At 44.0% G+C, this 17,223-nt stretch overlaps 1 protein-coding gene across 1 annotated transcript; it reads right to left on the bottom strand.

The window, feature by feature from the left end:
- Positions 1 to 6: 6 nt before the first annotated feature.
- LOC106808083 (ectonucleoside triphosphate diphosphohydrolase 2-like) lies at positions 7 to 13,078 on the bottom strand. Its single transcript, XM_014810648.1, is given in 13 exon segments — positions 7 to 511; positions 1,038 to 1,178; positions 1,433 to 1,555; positions 1,843 to 1,977; positions 2,697 to 2,855; positions 3,122 to 3,193; positions 4,514 to 4,660; positions 8,199 to 8,273; positions 8,276 to 8,357; positions 9,869 to 10,016; positions 10,715 to 10,832; positions 11,701 to 11,893; positions 13,039 to 13,078. Coding segments are annotated over 12 exon segments (1,587 nt in total). The 5' UTR covers positions 11,872 to 11,893; positions 13,039 to 13,078; the 3' UTR covers positions 7 to 295.
- Between the last annotated feature and the right edge of the window lie 4,145 nt (positions 13,079 to 17,223).

Here is a 17,223-nt window from a genome sequence, read left to right as displayed (position 1 = left end):
GAATGTTTGTGTGTGCGCTGCATGCGTGCATGTGTATGTGGGTGCATGCCAGTGTATGTTCGGTGCGCACGTGTCTGCGCACATGTGCGCATTTGTGTGTGCTAGCGTGCGTGTATGAGTGCATGTGCGGGCGGGCGTGTCTGCATGCGTGCATGTACATATGTGCATACATCTGCACGTTCGTGCTTGTTTATGTGTTGCATCGTGCATGCGTGTATGAGTGCGTGTGTGTGAGTGCATTCATGCACGTATGTGTGCGTGCATGTATCCATGCGAGCGTGCATGCAGGCGTGTACTACGGCATCCTCTCATACTGCTCAGGCGTCATAGATGAAGCCCTGTGTGCGTGAGCACAGAAGGCGAGCGAAGCGAGGAGACTGAGAGCGAAGAGCACGACCAGCACGATGAAGACGGGAACGCTGATCGTCGACGGCGTGTCATCAGCGTCCGGCATAAACGTCGTAGCGTTCACCATGAAGCCAAGCGTCCAGCCGACCTCCGACTCCTCTAACTACGCGCAACAACAAATATTGATTATTGATTATTGAGCACAATAAACATTGATTATTGATTACTGGTTATTTTGCATGATCGTAATATCATTCAGAATGGAGCCCAGTGTACAGCTGACCTCCGACCCCTCTACCTATGCGTGACAACAAACATTGGTTATTGATTATTGATCATTAAGCAATAAACATTGGTTATTGATTATTGGTTATTTTGCATGCTCGCCATATAATTCAGTATCAATCCAAGTGTACAGCTAACCACCAATCCTGCTACCTACTCGTGGCGACAAATATTGGTTATTGATAATTGATTATTAAGCAATAAACATTGGTTATTGATTATTCAGCAGGTGATGGCTGATTATTGGTTACCCATTACCTGGACACAATATCTGATTACTGACCATTTATTATATGGCAGGCAATGACTGATTAGTGATTATTTATTATTGACCAGGCTACGGATGATCGTTCGTTATACATTATTGATAACTCGATGGGTTATGTTCCGCTCTCACTACTCACATCCTTGACAAATCGGAGTGAATCCCAGGTGGCGCCAGTAAAGTTGAATCCGCGCTGCAGCACCATGCTCATGTACTGCGCGTCGAAGCAGTAGGTCGTCAGAAACGCCCTCTGTGATGCCGGCACCGGAATCTCGCTCACCTACGAATGCAGGCGAGGCGTGTCAGATAAAGAGAGAGGTATAATCTCTCTTACGCTCTAACTAATAACATATATATAATATATATAAAAAATAAACCATCATCACCCCACCATCACAGTACTACATAGTCAGCATGCATTACAAACGCTGCACATTGATATTATAACTGCTGTTGCTGCTACTGCTACCATTACCACCACCACCACCACCACTAGGACTACTAGTAATAGTACTAGTATTACTAAACAAATACCTCGTCCCATGATTTGTTGCAATAGCTGTTCATAGCTTCTGTGAAATTGGATAGTGCTACGTGTCCTGAACTATTTGAAGTCACGTTAAAAAACTCCATGACATAGTAGTAACTTGAAAAGGCCTGTAACAGACAGCACATGAGAACAGATGACATTACAGCAATAGCTGTCTCAAGGGACCTATGGTCCACACCTACAACTAAACAATATTCACAATAACGGAATGACATGCAATAAAGCATACACAAATGCAATAACAAGGAATCACACGTAAAAAATCGTAACGAAAACGTAATAACATTTTTAACATGCTATAGCACGTAATCACGATGTAATAACATCCGAAAATGAAGTCAATCGACCAAGATGTACATGACACTGCCACTCGAGGGAGCCACCGGGCACTAACCATGAATTCTCCGTTCAGTGGGGGTTGTAAACTAGGATTCTCGAACGGGCAGTCAGAGCAGTTGCTGGTCATGTTCAGAACTTGCACGTAGCAAGCATTCACATCGCTCGTGCCTTCAAACGTGTACGTCACGTTCTAAAACAAAAACTTTTTTTTTTAAATCCAAGAAAACTTTGGTACATAAGCAAGCACACACTGATGGGAAATGCCAATAGAGCCCTTTCTAAACAGACGTTCATTCTAGAGCGATGGTTTCACTGCATGACTGCTTGCTACTCAAGGGTAAAAGTTAAAGTGTCCTTTATTAATAGCTGATCGTTATATACAGGTGACTGGTAACAGAAATTTGACTGTATACATACATGTGGACTCTCCTTCCACTGAGCCAGCACTTAACCATTACCACAACCATCACATAATAACCCAATACTGTACCGTCAACTGAAACCTCAGCTCACATAACCACCACACAATACTCCAAACAACAACAATCACCACCATTGCAATACCCATCTCCTTACACACAGTACAAAAGCAGTTATGATGGAACGGCGGCGGCAATCGAAAACATACGACAAGACAATGGCGGTGGTAGATCACAAAAAAACATTGACGATAGGACAGTGGCGGCGGATAACGAAAACATTTTCGATAGGACAGCGTAGGCAAGTACCTCTACTTGCTTCAGATGAGAGTAACAGCAGGGGTTGATAATGACAAATGTCATTACGTCATTATCATTGTCATTTGTCATTATTAACCCCCGGTAATAGTTACAACACGTGCTCAATAGTCAGCGAGTGGGAGTAGAGCGGTGAGAAGATGAGGCGGTGACGGTGAAGGTAGTTAGTTACCTGCTGGTCTGAGGGCGGTGAGGGGACGACGGCGCCCCACGCGTACTGCGCCTCGGGTCCCGTCACGCACGGAGCTTTGAACAACTCGTCGTGTTTGCTCTTCGTCACGTTGTCCTTGGGAGCGCATGGGTTCTCGACCGTGCTCGAGTAATTCGCACTCTGAAAAATGCCGTTGACGAAGCCGGTCGTTAGTACGATGCTCGCGTGTCCTGAGTGGCTCTCACACCCTCTCATTTTTTTGGTATTGATCAGTCTTTCTGGCTCTGATGTTCTCTCTCTCTCACTCTCGTGCTCTCTCTTTCTCTCTCTCTTTCTCTCTCTCTCTCTCTTTCTCTCTCTCTCATTCTCTCCCTCTCTCTCTGTCTACCTGCTTGCCTGCCTCTCTCTCCACCTGCCTGTCTGCCTCCCTCGATGTTTCACCCTACCTGCACAAGTAATGCCTTGAAGCGTCTCTCTGCCTCCATCTTGCCATAGCAAAGAAAGCTGCGTGTGTACACCTTCAAAAGAAATTTACATGATTACCACACAATAAAAGAAACTGCCACTAGTCATTGCAAACATTTCATGTGGATGAGTTTGAGATGGGTGTAGAACAGTGGCACATTACACTAGAGGATAGAAGAAAAGCCTGCAGCATTGGTTAGTGATTTACTACTGAAATAATTTTACATGAAGAAATAGAAGTGTACGCTGATGCTGTTGCACATAAATGTAGATTGGATTGCAGCGAGTAATTTTCATAGAGTTAAGCAAACCTACGTTTAGGAGTCCCTTGTCAGCCATCGGCTTCGAGTTATTCACAGAGATACGAGAAGATGCCTCAACTTATTATTCTTATTTATAATATCATTATTACACTACTATAACATATACATGCATATGAAAACCCATGTTATGTTCATGACAATATTATTATCGCGTGCGAGAACTTATGTTATGCGTATTATATTATTATCATAGCATACACATGAGTGTGAGAACTTATGTTATGCACACCATCATATGTGGTAACTTGCATTACGTTTCTTTTAACAGTATTGCTGCATTATAATTAGGAGTGCACCGAAACTTGGATTCGGCCGGAACTATTCAGCCGGATCCCCAATTTTTCAGAGTTCTGGTTCCGGCCGGAACCCTTCAGAAACAGTCGGCCGGAACAGGAACTTTTCCTAATTACATTTCTGCTACAAGCGTCATCAAAATCAAAAGATTAGTCACTGAATGTAGTTGAGAGTCAATAGAGTCAACTTGCTGACAATATAGTGTTAACACTTTTTTGCCCAAAAAACGCTTGCCACTTGAACATTGGCTAACTAACTGACCTGAACCTAACTAATGTTAGGTGATTCGTAAGATTTTCTTTCAAAATCAAATACTCTTAGAGCCACAGGAATCGCATCTGTCCGTTTAGTTGAAAATAATAGACCAAAACCAGGGATACTGCAACATGCAGTTTTTGCCACAGAATTCGCTCGTGAATAAGATGCCAGAATTATGCAAATTATGCACTGTAAGCAGCTGATTCATACACCTAACAGTAACAACCATCCTGTAATTAGAAGTTGAGCATTGTCCTACTCGCCTAAGTGATGTGCCTGCTAATGATAATTCGTTCAGGCCGAGTGAGTTTGCGCAATACTGGGCCAAAACTGTCAAGTTTATTCCCAGCTAAAGTTCCGGTTCTGGCTAGGTAGTTCCGGCAGAACTTTTTTCAAGTTCCGGCCGGTTCCGGTTCCGGCCGGAACTTAAAAAAGTTGGATCCGGTGCACCCCTAATTATAATGATTATTATAATGTGTGCGTGCGCGTGATAACCACCTGGTATTCGATGCCGTACAGTTTCATGCGGGCCTCGTATTTGGATGGCCAGCTTTCGTTGGCCGCCGGCTCGAACGTGATTTGTGCCGACGCTCCGCCCATGTCCAGCGCTCCCTTCGTCCAACTCTGATTACCTTCCAGCTGAACCTATGGCGCGTGAGTTGGCAAGAGAATAACGGTGATCAGCCGAGAGAAGAGAAAGCTGGAGCTCGTGTGTCGTGCAGAGAATGAGTGCGAGCCCGGTGCCATGAGTAAGAGAGGAGAATAAAGGAGCAGAGAGTGGGGTGAGAAGGGGAAGGAGGAGGAGATGGAGTAAGAGGGAGGGACGGAGAGAGAGAGAGAGAGATGGGGAGAGAGGAGCGAGAGAGGGCGAGAGAGAGACAGAGAGACAGAGCAAAAGCGAGAAGGAGGGAGAAGGACGGGGAACGAGTTAGTTAGAGCTGAGTGTGACACTGTAGCTCACCTTGGGTGTAATAGAAGGCACATCTCCATAGGTCTCTTCAACAGGAGTAACAACTGTTTCGGGGCTAGCCTTACACATTCACATACCAAAATTTAACAAAATCGAATAAATCTAGATCTATGGGCATTTTCATTTTTGCCAACAAAGGCTCGCGGGCGTGGCTCGAAAAGTCAGGTCGACTGGCGTGCTCAAAATTAGGGACGTTCAGAACTCTCTCCATAGGAGTAACAACTGGTAATGAGAATTTGAGAACTGTGGCCGTCAAACGGTTCTTATGGAATTATAATTGCCCCGTAGCAGACACTGAATGGCATAGTTGAAAATGCCAAAAATCCTAGCTATTTTGGGCATAATTAAAAAAAATATCTAAACCTGGCTCTGATATGTTTTCGGCGGCGCCGGGTCCTTATATTCATTCACGATACCAAAAAATGAGAGGCAAATTTGTTGAACCGAAGCTGACTTATGGCCATTTTAATATTTTTGCCAAAAAGGTTAGGGCGTGGCTCGAAAGTCGTCAACTGACGGTGCTCCAAAATAGGAGCGTTCACGATCTCTCCTACAGGAGTACGAACAGTATCGTCAATTTGAAAATGTGGGTCAAACGGTTTCTCAAGTTATCGGTTGACCGGTAGCCAAATGAGTTGACAGATGGACGGACGGACAGACGTACGATGCCCCATGGCAATAGCTCATCTTGACGATGTCAAGGTGAGCTAAAAATGGAGGAGTGGTGGATGGAGGTATTGTCCGAATAATAATTCCTTATAGAGTATACGCATGATATTGTGAGTGAATGTGTTTAGTGTGCCAGCAACTCGTGAGGGAGTTAGTGTGTTAGAGGTCACCTCTATAGAACAGACATCTGTCTATAATGGACTCCTGCTCCTTTCCTTGAGCAACAGTTACAGTCAAACACATATATGAGAGTCATCAAGTTATACGTATCATTTAGTCGTATACTCAAGGTAACCACAAAAGTTTCCTTTATCGACGTGTTGAAGTATCGAAGTGTCGTGTATAGAGGTGGTTTCACTCTATAACACCAACGCAAGATAAATACCGAAGTGTCTTCGTTAAACAGGTGTTTCGTTGCACAGAGATGACTGCCAAACACAGGTTTGACAGTATAAAGAAAAACTAACTAAATTAAATGGACACCTTAGGCCAAACAAAAAAATAGGTGTTTCCGGTCGACCGACCATCCCTAGATTATTAGGGCTAAGCCTAAACTTTTTTCCTCCCAAAAAAAGAAGAAAAAAGGTTTTTTAATTTGAAATCTGACAGACAAAACTTGGAATCCTATTTATAACCTGTAAGATGTCGAATTAGCAAACACCTGTAAAATTGTATTAAAAAAAAAATATTGAAAAAAAATATCCCCTACCTACCTACCCTACTTTTGTTTTCGATGCAATAGGAAACACACCTATTTTTGTGTGTGCCTTACTATGATACTTGTTTTGCATTTTTCTTGAGTGGGCATTACATACAGGTTCGTCTCTATCAGTTCACAATACTTGGTTAAATTAACCTGGTTACCAGAGACATGTGTGAAGAAGAGGCCTGGACGACCTCTATGGGGCAGCGCTCCACTGTGCTACCCCATGTAGTTTCAATACGTGGGTTAGTGAATGCCATTTTAAAACAAACATTTATCGTTAAGAAATGCTAAGTAAGTTAGAAATGAACGACTAGTTTCGACTTGTGGTAGTCTTCGTCAGGTTCTTCTAACTTTTTACAGCTAAAAAAACTGCGTTTTAAAGTGGCTGTTACCGCTCGCCGCTGAGAATTTTCTAGTCGTCTTTCCCCACTTTCATGATACCTACCGTTATTGCTTGAGTAACAGCAATGGCTGAGTTAGTATCGATAAAATGTCTTAGAACTTCGTATTCACAAATCCAATGAAATCATGCAGCGATTACCATTTGTGTTCTGTTTCTGTTTACTGCTAGCCATCTCTCGAATTTTCTCGTGGTTAGCGCGAGACATCTATCACGGTGCAGCAATGCATACCACGCACCGTAGAAATCAGGTCAGAGTGTAAAACACAGGCCGCTCATACTAGCGTAAACAGCAGTGTAGTACTAATGCCAAGCAAAAGTCTGTTATTAGAGAAGCTGTGGATTGCGCAGTCAGATATAGTAACAAGGGAATGACAAATGACAGAAAGTGCTCTGATTATTGACAATAAAAACTCAATAATATTTATTTTAAACAGAATTGCACGCCCTTTTGTTTTAATTATGTTCGCTTGTTTGAGACGCCATTTGTAATTTTGAGAGTCACTATTCGGGAAAAATGTATTGCTTGGTATGATGTGGTCAATCAAATTTTCTATGCTATAACTGCATAAAATCTTGGTGTTTTGAATGTTGGTATAATCAGTGATATTTCCACTGTCAGGTGAGAACTATATTCTGCCTATATCAGTAAAACCCGCGTTAGAACACTAGATTTTTCCAAGTTAGCCTCATACATGTTCTTATATAAAATGGTGCTTACTGAAGAAATTAGGCTCAAAAGGCTTATAAATAGGTTTAATTGTTTCTACTTTTAATATGTACCTAGCTGAAACCCGCGCTGACCGCCGGCTTAGTGACTGTGCATGCATGTGTTAACCAGTACTAGTAGTGTTATTGTGTTTTAAAAGGTGTTTATGGAGAGTTTATATATTTTTTTTATATAAGAAGCAATTTTATTTATTCAGGCTGAAATGTGTTCTTATGTATATGCAATTTGACGCGCATTTCAGCCTGAGTGGTTCTTTAAATCGGACGTGTTCTATTTAGCGAGGTTTTTACGTGTATATGTAAATAATGCAGTCACTGCTGTCTCAATAACAATGCAGGGTGCTTGGCATTGTGTATTGTCCCTGAGATTGCATTGGCATTGGCATTGCATTCATTGGACATTGGTATTGCTTTATGCATGCGAATATTCGTTGACGCTCGTCTCTTATTTTTTTACCTGTGTTTCTTCTTAAGTCTTCATCTGCATGGCGAAAACTTAAGAACCTACTTTAAAATCTTAGCCCTAAAGCAGGTTCTATGTAAAGGGGCTAAATGGGAAATTTTAGCCTAACACATCAGTTCTTAAATCTATGTTCTTCATATCGCGGGTTTTTACTGTATTTCGTTTTTCTGAGCCAAAAAACTCGCGGTATACACTTTAACCTGGTCACCAGGTTGTATATAGTCACCGGGTTATAGCTGGTCTCACCTTATTTAGATTTTCCGTCGAGGGAGTGACAGTTATCCAGGAGCAGGTCCCTCCTGCTCGCCAGTAATAATCTCTGCCGACTGATAGCGGAACAATGAATTCTGCATCACTTTTTCAACAGACTGTAATATGGCAGCAGTAGCCTGTGGGTTCGCTATCCTAGAATTAAATCAAATTTTTAATTTGGCCTCAGCAAAGCAAAACATCAACTGCCAAATTTGGCTCGATGATGAGATATTTTACCGAGCACTATTTAGCAAAGTAGTAGTCCCTAGTAATTAGTGAGATTCAATAATGCCATACTATTAATTACACGACGTGCCACAGTAAGTCATGATCAGGTGAACATAACGAGAAATTTACAGTGATACGTACATATCTGTAATAAAGTCACCCAAATACTATATATGCCAATCCAATGCAATGCCCAATATAATTATGTAGCCTACTCTGTCAATCACTACATCTACCTAACGTGTAACTGTATGTAGCTCAGTCTAGCAACCATAAAGTCTTTCTAACATGTGAATACATGTAGATTACTTTAGCAGTTGTACACGTAAACATGTGTAATTATGCTAATAGCATGTATGGCTTACTCTATCAGCCGCAGGCCTGCGGTAGCTCCCAGGTAGAGAAGTATAGCTTACTCTAGCAGCCGCATGCCTGCCGCGTAGCGCCCAGGTAGGAGGTATCGCTTAACTCTAGCAGCCGCATGCTCCTGCGTAGCGCCCAGGTAAGAGAGTATAGTACTGCAGCAGACCCGCATGCCTGCCTATGCAGTACGCGCCACAGGTAGAGAGGTATAGACTTACTTCCTAGCAGCCCGCATGCCTGCGGTAGCTCCAGGTAGAGAGCTATAGGCTTATCTCTAGCAGTCGCATGCCTGCTGGTAAGCGGCCCAGGTAGAGGTATACGGCTACATCTAGCAGCCCGCGATCCCTGCGGGGTAGAGCTCCCATGGTAGAAAGGTATAGCAACTCTAGCAGTCGCATGTCCGCCATGCGGTTCCCCCCCGCGTTAGAGAGCGTACTAGCTTACTCTAGCAGCGCCCGCCATCTGCCCCCCGAGCCCCCCCCCCCGCCCCCCTCCCGCCCCCCCCCACCCACCCACCCCACCGCCCCCCCGCCCCGGCCCGCCCGCGCCCCCGGTACAGCGGCCCACGCAGTAGAGGTATAGTTACTCTACGGCAGCCCGCATCGCCTTGCGTAGCTCCCACGGATAGAGAGGTATAGTTCACTTCTAGCAAGACCGGCACTGCCTCGCGTAGCTCCCATGGAGGCGGGCCGGTCCGTGAGAGGTATAGCTTACTTAACAGTCGCTGCTGCCCAGTAGCGCCCAGGGCGTCGCGCGCTCTCGTCTCCTCGCGCGCGCATCGCCTGCGTAGGCGCCCAGGTAGAGCAGGTATAGCTTACTCTAGAAGTCGCAGGCCTGCGGTAGCTCCCAGGTAGAGAAGTATAGCTTCCTCTAGCAGCCGCATGCCTGCGGTAGCTCCCAGGTAGAGAGGTATAGCTTTCTCTAGCAGCCGCATGCCTGCGGTAGCTCCCAGGTAGAGAGGTATAGCTTACTCTAGCAGCCGCATGCCTGCGGTAGCGCCCAGGTAGAGAGGTATAGCTTACTCTAGCAGCCGCATGCCTGCGGTAGCTCCCAGGTAGAGAGGTATAGCTTACTCTAGCAGCCGCATGCCTCCGGTAGCTCCCAGGTAGAGAGGCGTGGAGTTCCGGTGATCTTCTGCGACAATGCTCTCGGCATGGCTGAGCAGATCGGTAACTACCTGACCTGCCACCTCAGGGTTGTGTTCGTACGACGCGATGCCGTCTGTAAGGAGACACTGGGGATGAGTTATCAAGAGAGGTGGGTGTCTCGACCATGGCAAGTCACATGTGCCACTAGTCTAAACGGGCAGTCGTGTCCAGTACCATGGATGCTATGAACCCAAAGAACTCAAATAATTTCTCGAAATAAGTTATCGAACAGCCTCGAACTAGGCCTGCAGGGCTCTGTACGCGCTTTGTGTTGATAGGGTGCTGAGGGAATACTCCCCCATGAATTGATTTTAATTCTTAATGCAATTTCCTGCTATGTGAGCAAATTTCAGGTAGTTTTGCAACAACAAAACACCCCAGGACCCATTCTCAATTAAATGTAATCTATAATCCTAACCATTTCTTTGTTTTTGATTTTGAAAAATTTAGATTTTTTCCAGGATGGAAATCTGTCAGAGGAATAAATTTTTACATGAATGCACTAAAGGTAGACAGCTATCGAAGCAGCGGCAACACAACACCTGCAGATTTGAGTAAAGCCTGTGAACACGAGGTGGGCAACCCTCCACCATTTTGGCTATTGCACTAGAGCACACTCAAACTCGCGGCGTGCGAGGTTCAGTGATTCTGCCATACATCGGACACCGCGTCACATCTAAACGTGACGACAGGTTCAAGAAACTGAGTATGAGGGATGTCGGATGGTGCGCCGTTAGAGAGGTATTGCGTGGTGTTGCATGGCTAGGATACTTTTATTATTCTTCTGGCCGCTTTCACGCACAATGGCCGTGCCGCTGCTCTTGTGTGGGTCCCACTTGTAGACGAACAGCTTCGTGTGCGTCGACCCGGCATCGATCACGATCCCGTACTACAAGCGGAAAACACGTGACGACATCAACCTTCTCTCAGCACACTCACAGCCTTCAGAGCTTTCGTTTACACGCGACTTTCCTTTTAATAGCATGAGCTGCTCCTTGCACCTGCATGCCCTCTGTCTCACGTCCTAAAACGCAAAGCCCAACGTGGCCTCATTGAATTATATCTATCACCGGACGACACCCGACCAAAGCCACAATGCCAATGCTTAAAAACAGAGCCTGCCAGGCCCCAACCAGTGCCACAGTAACAGGGAGGTCCCGGCGCAGGTAAATTAAACATCAAACACTAGATGGGAATAAGATGGGGCCTCAGGAACTGCACGAGGGAAACGCGGGACTAAAGTCTAAAGACGCTGAGATTTCTATTTCATTTATGTTTGCACTTTCTGTTTTGTTCCGGTTTTTCGGTTGACAAGTTTTGCAAAATTTCTTGCAGCGATTTTTCCAAGCGCAGTGCTAACGGGTCAAATAAAGTCGTTGGTGCACAAAAAAACAATGACGAATATGTCGACGACAAATAACCGAGCAGCAGGTGGGCGAATGCTTACAGGCCACACACTAGTCAATAAGTTTAAGTTGGGGAAACACACACACAGTTTCAATGAAAAAAACAACTATTTAGCTTGGTACCCCTCCAATTTGCCATGGTGCCTTAAAATTTTTAAATAAACCCAAGGAAATACTTGCCCTACAATAAAAAATATTTTAAACATTTCTCTACAGTGATCTTCAGTGTTGATCTGTCAATACGACCAACCTTGGGTTCTCTCCTTTTTCGTCACAGTCTCTTAGATTATGAAAAATGCTTTTTACGGGGTTATGTGGACAAAGATTGAACCAATGTAGTTTGCATCATACGTCGTAGTCGATCTTGCCGCGGGTGTAGAGGATGGAGATCGAGATGAGCCCAGCAGCACCGATGACGAACGCTACCACAGTGAGGATCCACCAGCTGCAGCGTCCGAAACCTCGACCACTCGCTGACGCCCCCGCCGTCTCAATCTGCTGTTCGTCCGAGCAATCTCTCATCGTCAATGCACGGCAACCTCACCTAAGGAACAGATTGTGACAGTATTTAGAGTACTGTATACGCCATATTTTTCGCGTACAGATATTTTCGCGAATTCAGACTTGACGGACAATTTCGCAAGTGGTTAATTCCGCGGTCGGTGAATTATGAATTATTTGGTATGAATTATTCGCGTGTTGTTAGTATCACGGTCGGGGACGCGTTTGCAAAATTCGCGAAAATTAAACCACCGCGAAATATACAGCATATACAGTAGTGTTTAGTTACAACACTGCACTAAATGTGCAACACCATCGCCTGATAAAGACCCCTATCTAAAGATAAACCTGGTAATAACAACAACAGCAACGACATGCAATCTCTACAGTAGTCAGTACTTAATTTATTAAATAAACTGTGTATATGCATATATAATGAAATTAGAAGAAAGTAGACGGGTAGATAACAGATTGCAATGAAAACGTAAAGTCATCATGAGTTCGCTTATGATATTTCATAGTATACGTTAGGGGGTACTACTACATATACTGAATTAGGCCAGACGCTTGTTAGCACAACCAGGCTCTACGACTGTTTCATGTCGTATGAGCCTGACACCCTTCCATATAAAGAACTTTGTAGCTTGAAAACAAATGCAGTTTCGCAAATAAAACAATTGTATTAGTATTGCTATTAGTATTACGTAATAGTCGTGTAGACGTCTGAATTCCAATTTTAAACAAACTGCTCAATGTTCACCTTAATTATGGCGGAATATTACAAGAATTGAAGAAAGGCATCGAATTATGATGCACAGAACAGGACTATGATTTTGCATTACACAATTTAACATGGCCGAGCACAAACCTAGTTTAGCACCCCATGCGGCATGCCCATGGACCATATTACTATTAGTTTAGTAATAGTACATATTGCGGGGGTCTCAAAGTTCAAACTATCTAGGCCTACTCTTCGTACGTAACAGTAACACTAACAAAACTAACATCACAATTAATGAATTATTAGTCTCAAAATCCAAAGGACTAATCCGAAGAGGAAGCGAGATAAAGTTAATCAAACTTGAAACTGAAACTGTCTGGTTTGTATGTTCTCACGAATAATTACGTGTGTAAAAAGAAGAAGAAAGTATACTTGTTACAAGTAAAACTTCGAAACATAGGACCTACTTTCCGGTCGCCATTACGCCTCCCAACGTAAACAGAATGTTATCGAAATCACACAGCGTCTTGACAATTTTTTAGTGTTGCAAACTATAATGTTTCTAATGAAAACATACGATTTATAAAAATGTTTGACTGAAATTAATAATTTTTAAATGCGAGTCCTGTCAACTCTAAAGTTATATTTGAGAATTGCCGCAATGTGACGTCACGCCTATTAGAGAGTGTTTACAGTACAGCGCGGCTATCAATTTGTATGTAGTGTCGGAGCGTGTGTATCGTTGCGTGATGCCGAAGCTGTTGATTAACCGAAGAAAACATCGATGAAAGCAATGGAAACTCAAAAAGTCCAGGTAGGAAGTAATCGACGACACACGCGTGTTCGAATCATTTCGTAAAAGTCATTTGCGATCTCGTGTAATGTGGAAGAATGTAATTTAGGCCGCGCGCTCGCTCCGGTGTCAGCGTGTGTCGTTACCGTTGAACCTCGCTAGCTCAGGCAGCCCACTCAAACATCCGAGAATCGATGTACAGAAACGGCGAGCGATTCTCGTTGTAATTGTTAGCAATAGCACGGATAATGCTTGTCGGAGTGCGTCTTATAGTGTGGGATGGAACATTCTGGTTTTGGTGGGAATGTTTCTATTCGTAAATTGCAGAAAGTAATGGCATTTGTGTTGTTATCAGTTATGTAACCTGGGTCCTATGTAGGGCCTACTTGCATATAATCAGGCTCGGTCTTTGGGACCACGATGTATAACCCATCATCGCCCTGTTCTTACACCTAACCCATAATAACCTACAGCTGTTGTACTCTTATATTGCCATCCATTAATGAATCGGGAAATGAGAATAAAAAATTCAGCAGTTCCCAGACCTAACTGGCAGCAGGGGTTTTCAGCATTGTACTAGATGTAGCAGTGCACACATCAAAATTTCACAATACCACTTTGGAACCATTGTGTATGAATCACTGTTATCATCACCAAATCCTTAACAGTTACACTAACCCAATTTAATCTAAATATCGATCTAACGTACCGTATCCCTAACCTAATCCTAAATTCATCGTCAAAATGCGAGGTCCTAAAGTAGGATTGAATAAGAATCTTGCATCGTTGTAGATCAAGCCTGCTTGCTGCGTGCTATCAGGCAAATCCCTGCTATCACATAAGTGGCGATTATTTGATTAACTCGCTCTCTCTCCTCTCGCACGCTGTAGAGCTGTTCGGAAGTGTCGTCTAGTAGCGAGCGACCGGCTGTGATTACTGACATCTATTGCGAATGATTTTTTTCTCTCCGCAGTTTGTTGGCAAGCCTTGCGGGCAGCACGGACCGTATCTGTTCTATAAGGCGATGCGATGCGTCGTCGACGGTCAAGCGAAGGTGCTCGCTCTGGGTGAGTTCTTCTTCGTGAGGATTTCCGAGAAGGATCCCGTGTGCGTGGGCGAGATGCAGCTGCTGTGGGAGGATAGAAACACGAAGCAACAGATGTCGTCGTCGCGTCTCTACTTCCTACCGGAAGATTCCCCGGAAGGCAGGAAGAGCATCCACGGCAAGGTAGGCATGCGTATTAGCGCTAAATCATTAATTACATGTGATCCATTATCTTATGTATATGTGGTTGTATATATATGTATGTATATAATATATATATATATATATATATATATATAGATAGATAGATAGATAGATAGATAGATAGATACGTGTGAGTGGGTGCACTCATGTGTGTGTGTGGTGAGTGTTTGTGTTCATGGTGTTACTATTCGTGTTAGGCCTAGTTATTTGGCCTACTGTACATTCGTGTTTCTGCTGCAGAATATCGAACTGAAGTGAATAGGTGGTTGATTCTGCCTTACGATCAGGATTTTAATGATGGGTTTATGATCAGGTTAGGGTTAGGGGTTACGTGTAGGGTTACACTTACAGGGGTAGAAATTAACTTTTGAACAAGGGAGTCCAACGGACTCCCTGGCCTCAAAAAGAGGGAATCCATAGCAAAATGAGGGAGTCCGCAGTCTAAAGTGCTAAACTAAAGTGTAACAACAATATAGCATGTGCTTATTTTGAAGATTCATGTGATGTACGTCTGCCAAATTTTTTTGGGACATTTGCTAACAAATACGGTAATTCCGTGAGGCCGTGCTCTGGAACGAATTACTACTAGTTAGTATAACAGAATTATCAGGGAGTCACACGGACTCCTGCATATGTGAAATCAGGGAGTATTTGACTCCGGACTCGCGTTAATTTCGCACCCTGGGGTTATGCTGGCAGCTAATTGCGTTGTGGGGGTCCTAAAGTGGGATTGAACTGATAAATGCATAGTATCTGGCAAATATTCGTATTGTTATACTTAATACTAGTCGTGGTGGTTGGACCGTGGGAGGAGGCATGGTCTTGGATTACTGGGTTGACAGGGGCCCGTTAGCTGCACAGCTTGGGAACTTAACTACAGTAGATCACGCAGTGTACAAGCGTCGCAAACAAACGTTGCCATTCACATGCAAATGTTTGCATTTGGAAAGATAGATGTAAAGCGATTACTGGGCCCGTTGTGAAACGGTGACTCCGCGGAATTCTCGTCGCTGACTGATTCTGTAAACAGGATTGCCCGATGTAGACGTGTGTTTCCGATGTAGACGTGTGTTTCCGGTGATTAAATTAGTTTAAAAAAAACGGCCATCGCTTGAATGGCTGCCAGTAAAATATGGCGATCGTGCTACAAAATACTCGAGATGCCAGAATGGAGATCCATGTTACATTGCCAATTTCTTGCGAGTAAACAAAAGTGCACATCTGGGAGAGCGCGCGAGAGAGGGGAGAGAGAGTGAGCGAGCGGGAGCTATGTAAACGTGTAGTGGAAGTGAATTTGTCGGAACAACATCTGGTAATTGCTTGCCAGGATACTTGCGCGCGGTTTTTCTCGCTGTATGGTCATTAATTGACCTTGTATATCAAGACACTCCGCCATTCATGCCATTCCGCACCGGTTCTTTTGTCAGGAGCTTTTCAGCTTGACTGGCCTTAATAGTCACTGCAGTGCGACTTGAGAATGCAGCCGCGTCCGTGTGATCCCAGCGAATGTAGAAGCGAGGCCGAAATCGCGCTGTTACTTTTACAAAACGTAAAATCACATTTCCCTTGGCGACGATAGATTCTTGCGGTGCCATTACGATGGCAGAGTCTTGTCGCTCGGGGGAGAGAGGGGGAGAGAACGCTATCGAGTCTCTTGTTTACCGAGTTACACAGGAGAAAAGGGGATAGAGGAGGGGAGGTAGAGCAAGTGATAGGAACAGAACGGCAGTGAACGAGGGAGGAATGGAGCGAGAGCGACTCACCGAGATGGGGGTGGGAGGGAGGTGAGTTGCCCTTATTTATTCTGCTAACAATAGCCGGGGCATTGCAATGCAGCCGAGCAGGCAGGTTGGTGCGCTTGCGAACACCGATCTCACTAACAGCTATTGTTGTGATATAGGTGCGGTGTACTTACATGTCCGATCGGCGTTCATCGTGACAATTGCATCAAGTATCAAGGCAAGGAGTCTACCCAAGCGGTTTCATATTTTATCGAGATTTCTGATACTAACCCGGTACCTCTTGTGTTACACCAACTTACCAAGTGTATATAATATACAGTAAGGCTAACATGCGTTGGAACACAGTGGCAACACACACACATCGTTATTTTCACCAATATGTGTTGCCGAGCTGTATTTCAAAGTAGATTCGTTTACATATGTCAACATCAATAGTACGTGATTCTCACGAGATGCCATCGATCGCTGCCCTGTTGCTGTGTTATCTTTGTCTACGTGACGAGATAGATACCGCTCTAGAACAATTAACGTCACATAAACAGGTGGTCTTGTTTTGTGGAAGTATTTTCATATTTCCTTATTGCGAATCTGTGGAAGGCAGGCACAAATTTGCTGTTCATTTTCTATTTATTGCCATAACAGCACAAACTCAGTAAAAAAGTAGTATTTTTGCTGGAGTAATCAGTGTTATATAGATGCTAACAGGTGTGACCTAATTTGTCTATATATATTTATTTTTCGATTTATTTGAGAATCATCTTAAATCGCACTAATTTTGCGCGAGACAGGAACTCGGTGTCTCGAGATAATGGTCGTTATGGTGTGCGTGCGTGAGTGCGTGAATCCACAGGCACTTGAAGCGTTTCAA

Source organism: Priapulus caudatus, unplaced genomic scaffold, assembly GCF_000485595.1.
Source record: "Priapulus caudatus unplaced genomic scaffold, Priapulus_caudatus-5.0.1 Scaffold252, whole genome shotgun sequence".
Taxonomy (NCBI): Eukaryota; Metazoa; Priapulida; class Priapulimorpha; order Priapulimorphida; family Priapulidae; genus Priapulus; species Priapulus caudatus.
Note: the sequence above shows the minus strand (reverse complement) of the source record. Positions and strands in the feature narration are given on the sequence as shown.